The sequence below is a fragment of the Podarcis vaucheri genome, assembly GCF_965113315.1.
Source record: "Podarcis vaucheri genome assembly, chromosome: 15".
In the NCBI taxonomy this organism is placed as follows: domain Eukaryota; kingdom Metazoa; phylum Chordata; class Lepidosauria; order Squamata; family Lacertidae; genus Podarcis; species Podarcis vaucheri.
In genome coordinates, this window is record NC_138753.1 from 43,576,305 (window position 1) to 43,598,283 (window position 21,979).

At 45.0% G+C, this 21,979-nt stretch overlaps 1 protein-coding gene across 1 annotated transcript in view; it reads left to right on the forward strand.

Moving 5' to 3' along the window:
* STC1 (stanniocalcin 1) overlaps nucleotides 1-20,954 on the forward strand; it is a 31,162-nt gene extending 10,208 nt beyond the window's left edge. Inside the window, exons 3-4 of the mRNA XM_082200770.1 lie at nucleotides 1,433-1,644; nucleotides 14,417-20,954. Coding sequence (XP_082056896.1) covers nucleotides 1,433-1,644; nucleotides 14,417-14,687 — 483 coding nt within the window. The 3' untranslated portion in view covers nucleotides 14,688-20,954. The remainder of the gene's footprint in view (nucleotides 1-1,432; nucleotides 1,645-14,416) is intronic.
* Nucleotides 20,955-21,979: the final 1,025 nt, after the last annotated feature.

Sequence of the window (21,979 nt, forward strand, 5' to 3'; positions counted from 1 at the left end):
TGACAGCAGCTTGGAATGGTTCTCACCAAGCCCTATCTAGGGATGTCAGGATCCCTCCGTGTGAAAAGCTGATGCCGTACCCCTGAGCTACAGTCCTACACTGTAGACAACCACAGTACCATACGGGCATTTGGTGCCCGGGCCATGCAGGCTCAGGCGCATTGGTCCACTCAGTAATCACACTAGCGATGTGTGGAAGGGGCTGGCATGACTATTAAACCAAAACAAAAACATTAAGGTTGGTTGCATGATGTGGGCTTGTCTTGGGAGCAGTCAGGTCAGCAGCTTAATTTATGGCTTCAGCCCTTTACTTATTAGAGCACACGCTGTCACAAGAAGATCTCTAGGTATGGAGCAAACCAAATTAATTGGTTTATTCTCAGCCTGGATTATCAATCAACCTCTCCCTGTCTGAAAATCTGTTGTGAAATTTAACTCTGTCTCCAACCTGAAAATGGCTCAGGGCTCCTCTACTCTTCTGCTAGTCCCTAAAAAGCACAAGTCTGGGAGTTTTTCTACTTGTCCCAGGCTTTCTAGGCACAGGTCTGAGTGGTTTTGCCTTTCCCTTGCTGCTTTCTCCCAGGAAACCTGCGATTTAGTGCTAAATCATAACAAACAGCAACACACAAAAGAAACCCAATTGCTGTTTGTTCCGATTCCATGCTAAACTGCAGGATTTCCCAGAGGAAAATGGAAGTGTACATGAGCCCTCAGTATTGCCAAGTAAGCTTTGTATGTTGCAGTTACCATTATACATGCTAAGGGTGAATTTGGTTTTCTGAATTCTCCTTAAGTAGCCAAAACAGCACCACCCATGAACAGCAGCCTTAGGGGAAAACGCAAGTTGGCAAAAGTACATTAAAAATATATATATTTATATAGGGTGAACTGAAAAGGGGGGAGGACTAGTGAATTTGGGAGGAGAACAGGAGGGGAATGGAGTATCTTGGGAGAAGGCATTGCTAGGTGTCCAGAATGCTGAAATGGAGTCATCCCCACTGGCAGGGGTAGAGGAGAAATTCAGTCTAATTTGCATTTAAGGGCAAATCTACCTAACTTTTACTTCCCAAAATAAAATGCAGACAGAAACTCTGCTGTAATTTTAAAATTACCACGTCTCTGAATTTTGCAATGCAGTTCTCCAGGAAAGCAATATGTGCAAAAATGCATATATTTGTATAAACAGACATATGTATATATAGGGAGAAATTAGCACTTCTAAATTTTTATGAGAACTTAAAAAAAAACCCTCTTGAACTGGAAATGTGGAGACCTGGAAAAATGAGAAACTAAAATCAACATTTGCCCATTGCTAACTGAGGTTCCCACTTGAGGATCATTAATTACATGTGACAAAAGCATAGTATACAGTAAAGATTCATACTCCTGTTCTTTTAACCTGGTCACTTATACCCTAACAATCAATTGGCAGGGGAAAGCCTTTGTGAAGGAGAGCTTGAAGTGCATTGCAAACGGTATTACCTCCAAAGTGTTCCTCGCCATTCGGAGGTGCTCCACATTCCAGCGAATGATTTCTGAGGTGCAGGAGGAATGTTACAGCAAGCTGGACATCTGCGGCATTGCAAAAAAGAACCCAGAAGCGATCACAGAAGTCGTCCAGCTTCCAAACCACTTCTCAAACAGGTAGGCTTGTTTGTGCACTATAAACGACATGAGTACACTTCTTGAAAAAGCATGTTCAAGTCATGGCCAGGGATGAGGGTTAACATAACTGGGCACCTGCCACATGCCAGAGGTTCCACTGGCAAGAGTGGACTTGCTTTAGCGGTTGGCTCACTAGTCGGTGCATTGCTCATAGACCCTCCAAAAACTGGCGCTCACCCTGGTTCAAGTTGGGTTGATTGTGATGATAAAGTTTGGTGTGGAAAGAGGACCAGGTCCACCACTGGAGCTCCTGAAGGGAAAGGCAAGATGCAAATGGAGTAATGAACTAAAGCTGTTCCACAATAAGTTGAAGGATGTTCAGTGGCAGAGCATCTGCTGTGTATGCAGAGGCCCCAGACTCAACCCCCGGCATCTCCAGGTAGGGCAAAGAAAAGAAATGCTGTCCATCAGGGTGAATGGCAGTGAGTTTTATGGACCAGTGCAGCTGTCATTCTGAAATGAAATGGCTGCAGCTCTTCACTGCTGTCTTGCTGACTTGGTGTAAGGCAACTTCCTGTGGACTCATGATCTTGATGTGATTGCCTTAATCCTGCTGAAATTGTGAGAATGTAGATGGAGAGGCAGCAATTTCTGCAGTGGGGGGAGTAAGAAGCCGCAGGGCCTCTTCCAACCTGCAGAGCTCAAGTGACTGAAAAGGGGGGGGGGTAGTCCTTCGTGCTGCTGGAAACAAAGCCAACAGAATTTCCCAGCTAGTAAATTGACACAAGTTTCCCCAAAGCAATCCTGCTTTCTCAGCTGTCCCCAACAGAAGCTAAGCATGAACTAGATGGCACTGCAGTCAAACAGGAGGTCATTAAAAGGTCAGGGCACCTTTTCCATGGTTAGTCTTGAATGGTATCTGAAATGAGAGAGAAAAGATTGGCATGTGGGTATGTGTACTAGGCTAAAACGTTTTTAAAAGACTCCTATTTCACAATTTGATCTCAAGCAAGGCCTTCTTTGCTGAACCGTTGCCTTGCATGATTTCAGGCCTGGCCGCTCTACTGTACTGTCTGCTTCAGGAAGGGGGAAGGCTTGTTCCCTCCACAAGTTATTTGTTTTAAAGACTTACAGCCCTTATTTTTATCATTGCTGATACCATGGTGGGGTGCAGCATAAAACTGCCATTAGCAAAGCTTAAATGGCAGCAGGGGCCTCTAAACATGGCAGAGAAGTCTGAAAGAGTCACTCATTTAGAAACCTGAAAGTCCTCAGACAGGAGTGAGGAACCTTTGGCCCTTCACATGAAGGGCCTTGACTGTTGAATGTACTGGTTGGGGTTGATGGGTGTTGGAGTCCAATAGCACCTGGAGAGCCCAAAGTTGCTCACCTCTATTCTAGGTACACAGGTACATGTTTCCTTAATGCTGAAATGACAACAATGTCAGTTCCTTACACACCTGTACGGGGGCGGAAAAGATTCTCAGGCAAAAGGCTGCAGGCAAAAGCAGGTGGATCAACTAATATTCATTCTTGTACCCTTGCACAGCAGGCTAGTTTCTGCACACAGAAGTCACACACCCCTCCGTATCAGCCTTATCAGAGTCCAGGGGCACAATCCAGTCAGACAAACACTCAAGAAGGGTGTCAGGCAGGTCAAGTGCGGACTGTGACCTGGGGATAAGAGGCATGGCCCAGGATGAATTCCAACGGCCAGTAGAGAGGTCCAGAAGGCTACACACACACCCCGACCTGAGGTAGCCCACCCCCTACTGTAAGGCAAGGGAGGGTAGTGTATGACCTTCTAGAGCAGTGGTTCTCAAACTTGGGTCCCCAGATGTTTTGGGCCTACAACTCCCATGATCCCTTGCTCACAGGACCAGTGGTCAGAGATGATGGGAGTTGTAGGCCAAAAACATCTGGGGACCCAAGGTTGAGAAAGGCTGTTCTAGAGGTTCCTAGTCTACAACTCCAATCTTCCCTGACCATTGGCTGTGCTGGCTAGGGCTGATGGAGTTGGAATCAGAGTCCAACAACCATGAAGAAGACTCTGTCCCATGTCATCATCAACCAAACCTGCTGATCAGAAAGCACAGGCAATTGGTTATAGCAGTGGCACTTCTTCAAGTATTCAGGCCCTAAACTATTTGGGGCTTTAAAAGTAAGCAGCAACACCTTAAATTGAGCTTAGAAGTGGATGGGCAGCCAGGGCAGTTGTTTAAGGAATCAATGTGATATGATCTCTCCTGGTGGTACCTGTCAAACATCTGTCATGTGCATTATTGACTCAGTGAAACTTCTGAGTTGTCTTCAAGGGTTGTCTGCAGTGCATGGCAGTTATTCAAACAATAGCTGATCACAGCATGGGCCACTGCAGCCCTGCCAGGAATATTTGTAGCTGGTGAACCAGCTGAAGCTTGGAAAGGACTCTCCTTGCCACTGAAGCCATCTGGTCCTCAAGGGAAGCACAGCCCTATATTCCCATATCCAGGAATTGGTTTATTGGCCCTCATCCAGCCCATTAGCATATCAAAGCACCAAATCACCTTCACTGCCTCACATGACTCAGATGACAATGTGAACTAGATATTGTTGGGCTGCAACTCCTGTAATTTCTGGCCTTTGACCATACTTCCTGTTGGGAGTTTGAGTCCAACCACTCCAGAGGACCACAGGCTCACTGTCTCTGGCTTCCTCCAACTGGCAGCAGTTCTTCGGGGATCTGGGCAGCAGGATCTGCTACTACTACTCAACCAGTAGTGCTGTTAAGTAATATAAGACTCCAGGCAAAGCGGTCTGTTGGAGAGAGCTTTAGATGTGTATTGTGGAAATACTTACAGTTTTAACATGTTACTGATGAACCTCCCAGAGAACTTGTGTTAAGTCAGCGGGTGGTATGGAAGTAAATTGTAAATTGTAAGTAAATGAAGTAAACCTCTATTTTTCACCTGCCTTCCCAAATGTGATAAGGGCAAATATTTGGGGTAGGGGGTGTCCTATTCTTCCACCTCAAGCTCCTGCCCTCAAAGTACTGCTGTTTTTACCCTAGTTGTCTCAGAACTTTTGGGGTGGGATTGGACCTGGGACCTCCTGCATGCAAGTCAGGTGCTCTCAGCTATGCACACCCTCCGTTTGGGGTGCATGCATAAGGTGAGTTGATAGGGTGTGCCAATGAGTAAAGTGTATTGGCATAGCTAGAGGTGTAGATTATCGGTGAGAAGATTGAGTGGGGTGTTCTTTCCTTTTTAAAAACCATCTCAGTCCTGCACCGAAGTAAACAAATTCTTAAATTCTGGGATTCATAGAAGTGGCAGAACTGGTTACACTTGCACAAACCAATTCACTCTGGTGAAAGAAGGCAGGCAAAGACCTGCAGGGTTCAAAGGTTCTATGTCATGTTGACCATGTGAACTTTTTCTCCTAGTTTTGGCAATTTCACCATGCATTCTCTACAGAGTTCTTAGCCATTCATAGGTCTGGGATTATAACCATTTTCTAAAAATTGAAACCCTATGGGTCAAACAGGCTATCACATTCATGGAATGCAAGCTATGTTTGCAAAGGAGCAATCAGAAGCACCCACTAAAGTTAGGGAGAGCTCTGTTTAATGGCTAGATCTGCTCTGTCACATTACCCATCACTTGGTAGTCTGCAGCTGGTTTTTAGAGCTGCAGTGCAAATTGACCCTCAGCCCCAGCCAGCAAGGTCATGGATGGTAGGACAACTTCACCAACACCATCTGGAGGGCCACAGGTCCCTACTCCTGTCTTATATATGCAGGTATTATATATAGTTATTGCAAAGCTATTGCATTACATAGGTATTGGTTGCAAAAGACAGCTTTTAGGGGTGGCTTTTGTCTTATGGCTTGCTTCGAGTAAACAACTCATTCTGTCATTATCTTGATAATAAGCTGGAATAGCTCTTGCTCTGTCCGATTCATCTACTGCTCAAGAGCATTTGGGTATTGGAATTCAGGGTCCTGTCTTCCTACCCTCAGAATGTTCCCTCAGAAGTTGTAAATAGCTTTCTCACTGTGGATCTTCATTTCACCATGGCTCTTTCTGTCTCATATTAATTATATTCACAATTTAGGCTTTCCATTCTTTATATTGCAAACTGCCCTGTGATCCTCAACTGAAGGGCAATATATAAATTTAACAACAGCAATAATACTTTAATTATACCCCACCCATCTGACTGGGTTGCCCCAGCCACTCTGAGTGACTTCCAACAAATTTAAACACAGTAAGACACCAAACATTAAAAACTTCCCTATACAGGGCTGCCTTCAGATGTCTTCTAAGTATCAGTATCAAACTTTATTTCAGTCACAGACCAGCATAAGATAAAACATACAGATAAACTGAACACATAGGACTTAATCAGGTAAGGGATAAAAAACTAGTAGTTAAAAGATGACGTCAGGGAACTGACATCAGAGCGAAAGGAGAAGGAGAGGCTCCCCGATTCTGCAGGAGAAGGTACAAGCACCAGGGGGAGACGCAGCTTGGTAGAGGGGGAAGGAAATCGGCGTAACACCAGGGATCCAGGAGGGCAAATGGGGGAAGCGGAGGGAGAGCTCCGGGATTCTTCCCTGGACATCAGTGAGGAGAGCACTTGTCCTCCACTACCCACGCCCTCCCTGCGCAGAAGACTCCTGCGCAGTGAGAGGCGGAGACGACTGGGAGTCAAACAGCTTTTATGCTGGAAAAGGTTTAAGAAACGCCCACAGACAGATTCTGCTAGCGACTGAGGCAGCCAGATGGGCTGTGCAGTCAGGACGGTTTAACCCAGGCAATTAAGCTCCCTAATGGGGACAGTTTACGCACGAGTAACTCAAACCCATTACAGATGATTATATCATACATAAATTAAAAAGATAAAAACAAGGACAAATTGTTAAAAGTGTCTATAAGGGAGGGAGTATGAAGGAGCACAGGTCCACATTTTGGGCCTTGTTTGTGGCGCAAACCATCCTTCAACAAATATCCATCAAGGCAGCGCAAAATCTAGCAACTGAGTAGCAAATCTGCATTTTCATCTTGACGTAGCAGAGAGGTATAAAGTTGTTTTGTGCAACCTGGAAATTTATGTAGCTTAGGCAAGATGACTCTAGATCTTTCCTATCATTTGCCACCTGATCCTTCTTAACTGAAAATGGCAGGAATCAAGCCCTGGGCCTTTCGTATGCAAAACAAGTGTTCCGCAACTGGCTGGGAGGGAGGGATACTGCCGTCCACCAGCATATGGAGGGCTGCAGGCTCCCCATCTCTGCTTTAAGGCTTTTTTGGAGTCGCAGGTGGTTTGCTTTTTCAGACTATTGAAAGTGAATCCAGGAGAAGCTGTTTTCAGTTTGGAAGTTGAATCCTTTTGTTTGTCAAGCCATCAGGTTTTAGAATAGGGTCCTTTGCCAGCAAAGTATGTAGAAAATTGCCACAGTCTTACTAGGGGATGAATCTCTCTCTTCAGTAATGGCATCTGGGAAATGAGCCTGAAACCCCGTGCAAGAAATTCACCAAACACACTGCTAGACGCTTGAATAAAGAAACCATAGATTCCAGTAATCTGGATTCACTCCCAGAACCAGTATTTATTTATTTATTTATTTATTTATTTATTTATTTATTTATTATTAAACTATTTCCTGCCTTAAGTATAAGGTGCCCAAATGCCAGGACCAGCTTAGGAGATTTTTCTCCAGGGGTGGAGAACACAAGACTTTCCAGATAATGCTGGACTACAACTCCCATTATCCCTGACCATTGGAACAAGAAGGGACAGAGCCTCCAAGCTGCTGTCAGCTAATGAAAGTCTCACCTTGGCATGCACTCCTATTTCAAAGTCCATGTTTATGCTGGAGCTGCCTGTGCAAAAAGTAATAGCAGGGGGGAAAACCCACATGCTGAATTCTTGATAGATCTTCTCACTCTCTGAGAGGATCATTGGAATAGCAAGACTAAATGCATAGGACTACTCTGTCATTTGTGGGGGTCACAGAACAAAGGAAAGCACAAAAGAATCATTGGGTGCAGATAACTATTAATTGTTAGCATTTCTGTGGTGCTTTCAGGTCCTCAAAGTGCTTATCAGGCCTTGATGGTAGGGGCAGAGGAGAAATTTTCATGAGGACTTTGTAATTAAAAAAAACTGATGTGAAAATGTGGAGAAGTAAACTTAAGACTGGAGAATTGAGAGAAATCAAAATTGACAAATTCACCCATCCCTTGTGACTACTGAGCGGGAAGTTAAACTCAAGGGTCTCTTAAGCTGCTGCACTGCATCAGTCTCTTATTGACCACGATTGAGTAAAATCTGGACTTCTGTCATCTGTTTCAGCTTCCAGCAGCCACTCCTCAGCTCAAAAATGCAGCAAGAGCATTCTTGAATTGACCAGTTGCATGAACTCTCAAGTGTTCTCTTGAATTTATTTCCTGTGTATGTAACTGAATGAAAAAGTCACATTGACCAGAGCATTAATTTCATTTAAAAGTTACTGTCTTTTTTTAGTTAATTCAGAATTGATTCATTCCATGCTTAAAGAGGTTCTTAGTATCCTGTGTGAAAACCTTCTTTCTCTAAATGAAAGATGTCTTGCATTTCTGGAGCAGTTATTGTAGGGCAGGACAGAATAGTTCAGATTCTTAAAACTCCACTGTCTGGCTCTTTGGAAGCAGACTCCACGAGTTCCATGAAGCAGTCCCCCCCCCCCCCCCGTGGCTGGAGTCTGCAGAGTTTGAGCTGGTGGGAGGAAAGATGATGCCCAAGATTAGCTTCACCAGTGTGGTTCTGTCGTTCAGATGCATGGGACTGCCTCTTGGGAAACTGGCCCCTCTGTATTGCAGCCATGGACCAAACCGGATGTTGCCCTATTCATGCAACTAGCAACTGCAACAATAGCTTTTTTAAATCACGTTTGTCATTTATTGTATTTATTGCTCACCTTTTCACAAACTTCTGCAAACCAACTTACAAAAATGATACCAACATTAAAGCCAAATATAATCATGGAGCCTCCCTCCTCCCACCCAGAGTGCAGATGGCAGGCATCTGGGGCCAGATCTGAATCAGGACTTCACAAGGGGCAAAGGAGCAAAGCTGCTCTCAGGAGCACTGCCCCACCAACCTCAGCCAGCTCCCACCTGCCAGCCAGCCATCCAGCCCAGGGGGCTACAAAGCCTACCACCTTCCTCCTCCTCTTCTTCCTCCTTTAGTCTGTGTTTTGCCCTTGCAGAAGTCAGCAGGGAGATGGATGGGGGCAAAGCCAGAATTAGTTAGCTCTGTCTATTAGTGCCTCCAGCTTCACCTGCCATTGGCTTCAACAGCTATTGGTCTTCCTGCCTTGTGCCTTACTAATCCCAACGGGCCAGTCACCACCACCTGTATGCCCTGGTCCTGATGTGCCCTGCACCTGAAATTGCTTCTCAAAAAGGCATACGTGAGGGTGGCACTGTGGTTGCTAATTGCATGGGTGGGGTTGTGTCTAGTTTGGCTCTGCATTTCAGTGACAACTGCATGTAAGACATTCCTAGTTAGTTAGGTTCTAGTTAGGGACATTCTGCAGATGGGAAGCTATGTTAGAAATGGCCCATTCTCTGAGAAAACTGGGCAGCACAGGAGAATGAATGGAATCCTTTGAGGAACCAAGAGACCTTTGCATTGAGAAGCTAGTGTCATATAGTAGCTGAGAGCCTGAGCTGCAAACTCTGTTGCTAATTGCAGCACAAAGAGGGGGGATTTCCATTAGGGTTGTGGCTGGGGTGCAAATGGTTAAACCTCCCCCTTCTGTGTCTTATGCTTGAAATCAAAATTGCCTTCCAACTAGGATTCATTTAAAAAAATAATCCTCTCACATGGCTACAAGCCACCCAATTATTGTGATGTGTGGACTCAGCCACACTTTTGCATGGGCTCAAGCAGTTTTCCACTTGTCCCGTGCTTCTTAGGTATGGGTCTGGGCAGTTTTGTGTTTGCCTTGCATCTTTTCCCTGGAAAACAAACACCAGGAGTGAATCAGAAGAAGCACCAAACCCCCAGAAAAACTGATCACCATTTGGTCCAACTCAGCAGTAAACCATTGGTTTTCCTGGAGGGGAGTGGCAGGACAAGCGGAAGTGTGGGAGAGCCCTTAGTTAGGCCCTGATCAGTGCTGTTTCTCTAGAACAAGAGGTGCTGGAGCTCATCCTGAGCACCTCCTCTCTTCTCTTATTATGGCAATGATTCCCACCTGAGAGGTGTTAGAACTGAGTTCCGGCTTTAAAAAAAGCTCTGGCTCTGATACTGAAGTTTGTGGCAGGGTGCTGATCAAATTTGCAGATGACACCAAACTGGGAGGGGTGGCTAACACCCCAGAGGACAGGATCACACTTCAAAACGACCTTGACAGATTAGAGAACTGGGCAAAAATAAACAAGATGAATTTTAACAGGGAGAAATGTAAAGTATTGCACTTGGGCAAAAAAAATGAGAGGCACAAATACAAGATGGGTGACACCTGGCTTGAGAGCAGTACATGTGAAAAGGATCTAGGAGTCTTGGTTGACCACAAACTTGGCATGAGCCAACAGTGTGACGCGGCAGCTAAAAAAGCCAATGCAATTCTGGGCTGCATCAATAGGAGTATAGCATCTAGATCAAGGGAAGTAATAGTGCCACTGTATTCTGCTCTGGTCAGACCACACCTGGAGTACTGTGTCCAGTTCTGGGCACCACAATTCAAGAAGGACACTGACAAACTGGAACGTGTCCAGAGGAGGGCAACCAAAATGGTCAAAGGCCTGGAAACGATGCCTTATGAGGAACGGCTAAGGGAGCTGGGCATGTTTAGCCTGGAGAAGAGGAGGTTAAGGGGTGATATGATAGCCATGTTCAAATATATAAAAGGATGTCACATAGAGGAGGGAGAAAGGTTGTTTTCTGCTGCTCCGGAGAAGCGGACACGGAGCAATGGATCCAAACTACAAGAAAGAAGATTCCACCTAAACATTAGGAAGAACTTCCTGACAGTAAGAGCTGTTCGACAGTGGAATTTGCTGCCAAGGAGTGTGGTGGAGTCTCCTTCTTTGGAGGTCTTTAAGCAGAGGCTTGACAACCATATGTCAGGAGTGCTCTGATGGTGTTTCCTGCTTGGCAGGGGGTTGGACTCGATGGCCCTTGTGGTCTCTTCCAACTCTATGATTCTATGATTCTATGCTTGTAAACATTTGATTGAAGGTCCTGTGTGAGTGGCTGGAGGATGGATGGTGGCTAACAGATTGAGGTTGAATCCTGACAAGACAGCAGTACTGTTTTGGGGGGACAGGAGTCGGGCGGGTGGGGGGGACTCCCTGGTCCTGAATGGGGCAACTGTACCCCTGAAGGACCAGGTGCGCAGCCTGGGAGTCATTTTGGACTAGTTGTCCATGGAGGTGCAGGTCAATTCTGTGTCCAGGGCAGCTGTCTGCCAGCTCCATCTGGTACACAGGATGAGACCTTCTCTGCCCACGGACTGTCTCATCAGAGTGGTGCACACTCTGGATGTCTCCCGCTTAGACTACTGCAATGCACTCTCCGTGGGGCTACCTTTGAAGGTAACCCAGAAACTCCAACTAATCCAGAATGCGGCAAATCAAATCAAAACTTTATTAGCAAAGCCAACAGGCCACAGCTGTACAAAAGTTAAAAATGAGAATAGGGATAAAAGGAAGAAAAGAACAGACAAAAGGAGGTCCGTCGGGTGAACAGGTCTGTCACTCAGATGGTGGCCCTCAATTTCACAGCTCTCTCGATGTACCTCGCGACCTTCTCTGTTATCTGACTGTTCGTATCAGATAATAGAAAATGCAGTGTAATGTCTGTTGAACGGCCGGGGTTGGAGAGAATGAGTGGAGTAATAATCTCATTCCTTAGGTCTTTGTAAAGAGGGCAAGAAAAAAGGACGTGGGACACTGTTTCCGTGTTACCATCTCCACATGGGCAGAGTCGTTTTTCAAATGGGGTCTTTTGGTAACGACCTTCGAGTACAGCAGAGGGAAGAACATCCCATCTAGCCAATGTAAAGGCACGTCTGTATTTTGGGATGGTTAGTTTAGACAAATATGAGGCTGGAGAGTCAAAATGAGAAGGGGGAAAGTAGGTATACCATGGGCACAGTTTCTTTAAGATAGTCAGGTTGTTTTGTCGTTCGATGTCTTTCAGGCGCTGGCCTATTAGACTCTTTGCTTTGATGAGGCCCATTGATAGTAGGGACTGTGAGTGCAGACCGCATGTAAGGAGTTTTTTATGCACAGTTTTAAACCACTTGCTTTCGTGAGGGTCTTGCATTACTAACGGCAGTAGACCAGGAGGATTCAGATTAAGACGAAGCCAATAATTAAATGTTCTCTGCCAGGTCCGAGTTTCCACAGATGGAAGGCAGGCCTCGAGTCGCAATGCTGCGTTTGGAACACAGGGGGGGACACCGAGTATTTGCCTTAGAAATTTGGACTGGACAGTTTCAAGACTGGAGCAATGGGTCCCCGTCCAGATTTGCGCCCCGTACAATAACTGCGCCAGAGGTTTTGCTTGATAAACTTCAAGGGCTGCTGGGATGTATCTGCCCCCCTTCGTATAGAAGAAGCGGGACAGCATCTTGATGCTTTGAGCAGCTTTTTCTTTGGCACATTTTTGGTGGACATCCCAGGACCCGGTCGACTGGAAAACGATACCCAGATATTTGAAGGCTTTGACTTGTTCAATTGTCTGGTTATCCATCCTCCAGCTGTACTGTCTGTGTTTCCTTGCAAAAACCATGATTTTGGTTTTCTGATAGTTTATTGCAAGTTGCTCTCTTCTACAGTATGCTGAGAATTCATCTATGAGCCTATTTAAACCTATTCTTGTTCGGGATAGGAGTATCGCATCGTCAGCGTACAAAAGCACTGATATTGCTTTGTCAGCCAGTTTGGGGGCGTGGAAGTCCGGAGATGACAAACAGTTAACCATATCATTGATGTAGATGTTGAATAGAACTGGAGCCAGGATACAGCCTTGCTTGACCCCCTTACTGACAGGAACTGGTCCTATAAGATGGCCATTTAACGAAGTTCTTACATGCAGCACCGTGTCTTTGTATAAACAGCTGATCAGAAATAATAGTCTTTTGTCTATGCTAGAGGTGCTCAATTTGTCCCAGAGTCTTACACGTGGAATTGAATCGAAAGCAGCCTTTAGATCAATAAAGGCTGCATATAACACCCCACGGGATTTTTTGGCATATTTGTCAATTAAATAGGCTAGGGTGAAGCAATGGTCTATGGTGGATCTGCCTTGCCTGAAACCCGCTTGCTCTTCCGCTAGAATAGCTTCAGTTTCCAGCCAGCTAGTTAGCTTGGTATAAAGATGTTTGGCATATAGTTTGCTGAGTATAGGCAGAAGGCTGATTGGTCTATAACTCGCCGGATCTGTCATGGGACCTTTTTTGTAGATTGGGATAATTATTGCCTCAGTCCAACCATCTGGGAGTAAACCCGTTGAGTCGATCCAAGAAAATAAAGACGCCAGCAGGGGGGCCCACCAGCCAATGTTGGACTTCAGAAGTTCGGCAGGGATGTAATCATTCCCTGGGGCCTTGTTGTTCTTTAATTGTACGATTAAGTTCTCAACTTCCTTCGGAGTTACTGCTGACCAATGAGGTAGGTCCTCCAGTTGAATGCATAGTTTGTAATGTTGGGCTTCCTGGTCATAGAACAAAGATTGAAAATGGCGCAACCACTCCATTGGTTCCACTGTACAGATGGAATTAGTGCGCTCCTGGTCCAGTAGACCAGATATGGTTCGCCAAAAGCAAGTAGTATCTTTCTCGTGCGATGCCTTAACCAACCTGTGCCATGCGGCTCTTTCAGCTTCCAGTTTCTTTCTCCTTAATAATTGTTTATACGACCGTCTCAGATAAATATAAGCATTAAGTAGGAGAGCAGTCCCTGATTTCCTGTATCTCCGGTAGGCTGTTCTCATTTGTCTCCTTGATTGCCTGCACTCCAGGTCAAACCAGCTAGCTCCGTCCTTTGCCCTCTTTGTAGCGGAGCTATGTATCACTGTTGTTAAATGGGGTTTCAATCTTTCCAAGAGTAATTTAAAGCGTTCCATAATCGCAGCTGCTGAATTTCCTGATACAATAGCGGAGCGAATAAGCTTTAACTCCACTGACTGAAGAAGGAGGGTTAGGTTTTCATTCAATATTGGGGACTAATCCAGAATGCGGCAGCTAGACTGGTGACTGAGAGCGGCTGCTGAGACCACATAACACTGGTCTTGAAAGGCCTACATTGGTTCCCAGTACGTTTCCGAGCACAATTCAAAGTGTTGGTGCTGACCTTTAAAGCCTCAAATGTCCTTGGCCCAGTATACCTAAAGGAGCATCTACGCCCCCATTGTTCTTCCTGGACACTGAGGTCCAGTGCCAACGGCCTTCTGGTAGTTCTCTCACTGCAAGAAGCAAAGTTACAGGGAACCAGGCAAAGGGCCTTCTAGGTAATGGCTCCTGCCCTGTGTAACACCCTCCCATCAGATGTCAAGGAAATAAACAACTATCTGACGTTTAGAAGACATCTGAAGGCAGCCCTGTTTAGGGAAGTTTTTAATGACTGATGTTTTAATGTATTTTTAATCTCCTGTTGAAGGCTGCCCAGAGTGATTGAGGAAACCCAGCCAGACGGACGGGGTATAAGTAATATATGGTGGTGGTGAAATAATGCATATGAAGTTCTTTGGTGTGGTCCGAAATGCCACACAAATGCTTTAATTGTATTGGTGGGAGGAAATATGAACAACTAACTGTCTGATCTTAACACAGGTATTACAACAAGCTCGTGAGAAGCTTACTGGAATGTGATGAAGAGACGGTGGCGACCATAAAGGACAGTTTGATGGCAAAAATTGGTCCGAACATGGCCAGCCTTTTCCACCTCCTGCAGACAGATCATTGTGGCCAAATCCATCCGAGAGCAGACTTCAATCGGAGACGTATCACTGAGCCTCAGAAGCTAAAAATCTATTTCCGAAATCTGCGGGGGGAGGGGCCTGTTCAGTCCCACATGAAACGTTCTTCCTCAGAAAGTGTGTAACGTTCCTTGAGAGAGTGGAAGTGTAGGGCAGCCTTCACCAACCTGGTTTCCCCCCAGATGTTTTGGACCTCAGCTCTTGGGTGTTGTAGTTCAAAACAGCTGGAGAGCACTAATTTGGTGAAGGCTGGTGTAGGGAATCCAAGCTCTACCAAAGTAGGAAATTTACTTCTTCTTTTCCTTTAGCATTAATAAACACCAGAAATTTACTGTAATTGATTTTAAGGAACACTGAGCTAATCTACACATTCAAAACAAATAATGACATGCGGTATATTCCTCCTAGGACTGAGCTGCTTCATTGTGCAGATAGGAGAGTTGCAAATTTAATGCACAATGGCTTGTATCCACCAAAGTTCTCCTCAGTGTAGCCCCACTGAAATGAAGGTGTCCATTGATTTCAATGTGTCTGCTCTGGGTAGGACCAGTATAGGGCACAGCCCTTAGATTTAACACGCTTAAAAACAACAACTAGCATATCTCGAAAAGCTGTTCTAGGCCCGTCTCCCCTGACCCCTGGGCTTTTCATTGACAAGGGGTTTGTGAATGTTCCCTGCTCATCTCTACCAAGAAATACAATCCCCTTATCTGCATTTTGAAGTGAAATAGTCCCAGGAAATTTATCATATGTTTGAAATGAATGTATAGACCGGCCCCTGGAAAACAGGTGGGTTTTTGGGTGAGGGGTAGGGTATGGTGAGGATTTATTTTCTTTCGCTGTCTTCAGACAAGCTGTATGGACCTGGGATTTCTGGTTGGGGAGGGGATCCCTTAATTCCTGAAATGGAAATACCTTCTTTTCTTTCCACTCACCTTCCCATAAAGAAATCCAATGAATCTGGGCTTTTCTTGAAAGCAATGTTAGCAGCACTTCTTCAGCAAACACCAAACTATCACTGTACTGTAGCTCAAATGCCATTGCAGTTTGTGCAGGGAGGGAATGAAATCAACTGTTGAAGGCTAAATTCTGCTGAACTAAGTTGGCAGATAAATGGTGGCGAGTCAAAACTACAACAGTTGCACAGTCTATAGAGGTCAGTTGGGAAGTCTCCTTATGAATGGTGCTGGCCACGGCCAAATAGGGTTGTCATATCTGGGCTTATGGTCTCAGTGTTGTGCTCTTAATTTTCTCAAGCTTGAAGATCCCTTAAATGCCTGATTTATACCAAAACTGATTTTTTGCACTGTGTTGACCCTAAAGCAAGAAAAGGGGGGGTACCTGTGATCCTCCATAAGTTATTGGGTTCCAGCTCACATCAGCTCCAGCCAGCTGGGGATGGTGGGAGTTATAGTCTAAAAGCACCTTTAGGACCACAGGTTCCCCACCCTGCCACAGAGAGAACCCCACTGCAACACTTGCTCTTGGCCACACCTGCACACACCATCTGAATGAAGGTCACAAAAAACAGGTTTATCTATAATAAGACAGCCAAAGTTTTTCAGAAGGGGGGAGGAATGGGGGTATTCTGAGTACTTTGTTTTCCCAATCACCACACTGGGGAAAGGGGTCATTTTGCCAAATGTTTCCCACCTTTTTTTTTCTTCTCCTTGTTTCAGCTGCCATTTTTTTTCTTTACCAGAACTAGCTCTGGAGCTTTGTGGCGATGTAAAATAGCAGATTGGCTGCCACTACTGCAGTTGTTGCTGTTGCTACTTTTAGCAGCAGAGGAGAAGGAAAACCTTAAGGGAAATATAAGAAGCCATGTTGCCCCACCCTTACTAATGGCATGTCTCTCTCCCAGCAAATGCATATAGCACAGCTCAGGAACCTCTGTCCAGATATTGTTAGACTCCAACTCCCATCAGCCCCAGCCAGTGTGGCCAATGGTTTGGATGATGGGAGTTGGAGTCTAATGAGAGGGGCTGTGGCTTCCTCCATCCCTGTGCTACAGATTTCCTCCTTCCAATGGGGAATATACAGTGAAATAGTCTCTATCAATTTCATTGCCACCAAACAGGGAGGAAAATGTTGGAAGGTCATGTATGTTCAGTTCTAGGACAGCCATAGATTGATGTTGTGTTGCAAGTTGTCCAGGTCATGGAGATGGGGACCTTGTGGCCCTCCAGATGTTGGATTACACCCATCATCCCTGGTCATTGATCAAGCAGGTTGGGGCGGATCCAAGCTCAGCAACAGCTTGCAGGCCACAGAGTCCCTACCCCTGCTATAGATCATAGCAGTGGCACAAAATAGTCCCTGGTGTTGTTTTCATGTGTGTGTGGGTGGGGGCAGGAGGTTAAATCTGTGTCTGGACTGTGCCACTCATGGAAAGTTTGTACCTGGCATGGCTGAAACCCTTTGATGTGCTTTCAGTAGGCACTCTTGGGCAATGGAGTGGACTCCCTCAGGAACTGATGAGCTCTCCTTCACAAAAGGTATTTTAGCAGAGGCCCGATGCACATCTGTCAGGGAACCTGTATGTCATGCACTGAGCAAAAGGTTCCTTCCAGCTCTGATTCTTGGTAGGGGGTGGATTAATTGGTGGCTGTATTTTTAAAGCCATGGGACCCCCATACTTGCAGCTTGAAGTGGTATAGTGCAGCCAACAGGTCTGCCACCTCAGTGACCACTAGGCCCTTATTTCTGTTAGGGTACTTTGTCTGTGAGCAGCCGTGACTGTGGGAGTTGCATACCTCTTGCACTGCTTCAAAAGCAAGCAAATATCCTTATGTACTGTATCTTAATTCAAAGCTTTAAAAAGAATCTTGAGCAAAAGGCAGTTGTTTTGAGAACAGAGTTTCAAGACTTGTTCTGTGGTATAAATAGTAGAACTCATGTACTGTACATAATTTCCAGAGGAGTCTGCTTTTAAATGCAGAACAGAATACCTTTATAGCATGCATTTTAATCTTGTACCTTGATTTTTTTCCCCTCCCCCCGGCACTGGTAGCATTAAACACCGCCTGCATTGAAATAATGGCACTTGTTGGATAAAACTAAATATTCTTGGTTCTAAAGTCCTCTTCAGGCATTCTTAAATTATCTCTCCCCACAGTAAGTGGAGGCACGCATGCCAGTTCTGCCCCCTCCAGACCTGGAGTCAGTAGTGGCTGGGGCCCATTATGACTTGTGGGGTGGAAGCCAGGGAGCCAACAGCAGGTGGCGCCAGAGCCCTTGACAGGCAGAGCCAACTAATTCTAGTCTTATTCCCATCCTTCTCCAGGCTGAGTTCTGCAAGGGGCAATAATGAGACTAAGGAAGAAGGATCTTACAGCCAGGGCCATGCCATGGATTGATTGGTTGTAAGTAAGAAGGCAGACAGGCGAGGGCTGGCTGGGGGCAGACAGAGGTTGGTGGAGCAGTGCTCCATTTGCCCAAAGGGAGCAACAGCCTCCACTGGTTGCTGTCGTTATGATCTGGACCCTTGCATTATGATGGGGAGGCTTCTAAGTGCATTCAGCAAAATTCACTTCCAATCGCCTTTTAGACCATGCCATTCAACATGGAAAAATCAGGGGTGGAGAAGGCAGGGGGAACATGGAGGGCTCCACTGTTGCACCATGGATACTATTTAGGAACCACTGAGCAGAGCTCAAGTGCCCCCAGAGTGGATGAAGCTGCAGTCCCAAGCACACTGCCTGTGAGTTTGATGGGGGAACCTTTGGCCTTCCAGATTTCATTGGACTACAACTCCCATCATGCCTGACCACTGGCCATTCTGGTTGGGGCTGATGGCAGCTGGAGATCAACATCACCTGGAGGACCACAGATTCCTATTCCTTGGCCTACGAAAGGGTGTCAGCCCTATTGTACTTAGTAGGATTTACTTCTAAGAGATGCATGTTTACAATCACACTGCAGTTCTGTGAACCGCCCCGAGACCTCTGTGTATAGGGCGGTATATAAATTCAATAAATATTAATTAAACAATGGGAAAAGTCCAGTTCTAAAGACACCGAGCCATTGAAAAAACTGTGACTGGGCAAGATAGTTGCTTTGATCATTGCCAGATGGCTAAATGGAAGAAAACCTCTGAAGCACTGGCTAGGAAGGAATGGCTTCGGGAACCAAACCCTGGATGGTGTGTCTAAAAGTACCTTAACTCTGTACACCAGGCACAGCCAGCATGGCAGCTTCCAGATGCTGTAGACTACAACTCCCAACAGCCCCAGCTGATGTAGTAGTCAGTTGTAGACCAAAAGGTCTGGGTGGCACCATGCCAGCTGTGTCTGCTGTGCATCTATTACTTCTGCAGAAAGTGAAATGTCAACAGACTCCTTTAGAGCAACCAGTAAAATCCAGAGCTAGCTTCAGGTTCAAGCTGCCCAGCCATCTTATGAGCTTCCCTTATATACAAACCTTGCCCCCGAGAGTAGGCAGCAGTAGCAGCACCGCAATCTGTAATAGACCCCCCCAATCATTTAGAAATGTAAATAGTGAGTACTTTGCACAGCCACCATGGGTGGACCCTCAGCAGCTGCCCAGGAATGCTGTCTGCTGATACCAGAGCCAGTGAAACTGTTCCCATAAATTGTGTTTGAATTCAGAAAACGAATGTGTCAAAGAGAAGGCTAGTTTTCATCGTGCAAGTGTTGTTGTTTTCTATCCTGTGATGAGCTGCTTAGCTAGACCAGACCTTACAACTCCCCTGTATATCTGAGTTTTTCAAACATGCATGCTTTCAAAGTTTGAAGGAAGCATCCCAAGATATTGTACTTTCCCAATAAGATTCAAACTTTTCCTGCTCTTTCTAATGTGCATTTAGTTCAAAGATGAGAAACCATTTTGGGCATGCAGTCAAAATCAAGAGAGATCTGTGCATTCCAAGTGTGCTCAGTTGGGGGTGCTATAGCCAATTTGTAAATTGGTTAAGGAGGGCAGAGAACGTTTCAAAGGTACACTTCTCGTGGAAAAATATACAAAGCAATAGAATATTTACCATGAAGCCTTTAAGCAGCAACTTACAGCTAATATGTTTCAAGCCAGGGGCAGCGCTTCAGTCTTTGCTGACTTTATTTACCATATACAGTATGTATCCCAGAAAGTGCTGTTACAGGATTATAAGCAGCGAAAAGAAATTGCAGGCGGTTCGGCATTTCTGCACTCTGTATTATGCAGTCAAGCTCAGTCTAGATGGGATGCTGTGGAATATAATCTTGACACTTTTCAGGTGAGCTAGATTCCTATTTTGCAGGATTGCACCCTTTCTAAAGTGCTTGAAAATTAATCTTTGTGAGGGGGATTTTGGGTTCTAGAATGTCTGATCTTGAGCAGTACTTAGCACCCTGTGGAACAAATCTTGAAGTTTATATTCACTCAATAAAGGCCATCAGTGTGGAAGTCTGAATAGCCCACATCTCAAATGTATGCTTGAATGGGGGGGGGGGTTAACGATCTCTTTTGCAAGAGTATTATGCCATATTATTAGATGTTGCTTTACATTTCAGCTTTTCCACAGTTGCCATAACCCCCCTCATGTCCATATGTTTTGATTCATGGAATTTAGCCATCACCGAATTCTTGCTCCGCCAAAGCCCATGACTCTTGCTATTTAGTTTAATGAAGGGATGAGATTTCTTTCTTGAAGGGTGCGTCCTGCTGCAGGTCCACCAATAACAGAAGCTAAGGGTGGTCCCACCCCATAGGCCAGTGGTAGCCAACATGGTCCCTCCAGATGTTGCAGAACATCAGCTCCCAGCCAACAGTGAAGGGAGTTATAAGCCAGCAACATCTGAAGGCCACCATGTGATCTATCCCTGCTGTAGGCAGAACATGCATTTGCCTAGGGCAGTGGGATTCCAAAGACTCCAGACTAATCAGCAAAATCTACTGAGAGGAATAACACAATTTTTCCTACTATCAGCTTCTTGAGGTAATATGGTTTAAGCTTTCCCAACTGCAGCCCCCACCCACTCATCCCCACTTTTCCATTCACTAGTAAAGAACAAGAAAGGGGTTTTCAACTGGGAAAATGTTACATGAGAGAACACAAATTGTCCCCTCTCCTGGACTCTGCTGAAGAAATAGTTCCACACCTCATACAATAAGATGCAGGGCTAACGACAGGCACGGGCGCAATTGATTTTCACTTAGGGCATCAACGTTGTTTGAGATATCCCTAAGGCTGCTGTCCTGGACACATAGGTCTACTCAGAAGAAAGCCCACTGAATCCATTGGGTCATAGTCCCAGGTCAACATCTGTAGGATTGCAGCCTTGGCTAGGAACATGTGCTGCTGAAGTCACTGGGGTTTACTTCTGAGTAGGCATGTCTAGGATTGCACTTTAAATGCCTTTCACTGATAGATAACTGCCTAGGATAGCCTTAACTTAACTTAAAAAAAGGGTCTATGGCAAATCAAGAACACAGCTCTGGAATAAATCCGTAGAGTTTTGATGGGAAATAGTAATCACCCAATGTAAAATCTGACTGAATTTCATTCATCTAATTCTTAAATATGTTTGGCCTTATAGACTGAAGAGTCCCACTCCAAGATGGCAGTTGGCTTATCTTAGAAGTATAAGATTTGCATGATTTAATTGTGATTTTCCCTGCCCTGCACTTTAGATAATTTGTGTCATTTCCATACATATATAGATATATAAATTTAAGTATGTATTTATAATTTAATTTTTTTTGCCAAGTACTGGAATAAACAGTGAGCATATCTGGTATATGTCATTATTTATTTATTAAATTGCATTTTTTTAAAAAAGAAAAAGAAAAAATAACTCCATATGTTCATTATAAAGATTTGAAATCTATTGCAGCAACAAGAAAAGATGCAAGTTATTTTCTCTGCTTATTTTTATAATTAAAGGATGAGTAACATTATAAAACCTATGGTGGATTCCTTCTGAGAGAAAAATAAAAAAAACCTATCCCATGCTAAGTGTCTGTCTTCTTTTTTGAAAAAAAAAAATGTTTTCACTTAAACTTCAGCTCAGATCATCCTTTGAATGTCAGCAAAATAGACTTGCAGCCCTGGCTGAATCAGGATATGTCCAGGGCCACGAGCCAGGGAGTGGCTTTTTCTGTATAAACCATCAGGACCATCAGGCAGCTACCAATAATTTATGGGTGAATCTGGATCTCTACCAGGAACCACCATCACTTCCAGATCTCGTGTCTATTGAGTCTTTGTTTGCAAGGAGATCAAATGGTCTTGGCTATTTAATAAGAATTTACTCTGATTTGTTTGCATGGAGGACAGATGATGTTGCATCAAAGCAAGTGTTAACCCCTTACTTGCTGCTGCATTTCCCCATCATTTTTCTTATCACCAAAAGTATTTTGGGGAAGCAAGTTTGTTGCACAAGACCTCCCATTGGACTCTAATTGTGCAGCCTGAGGT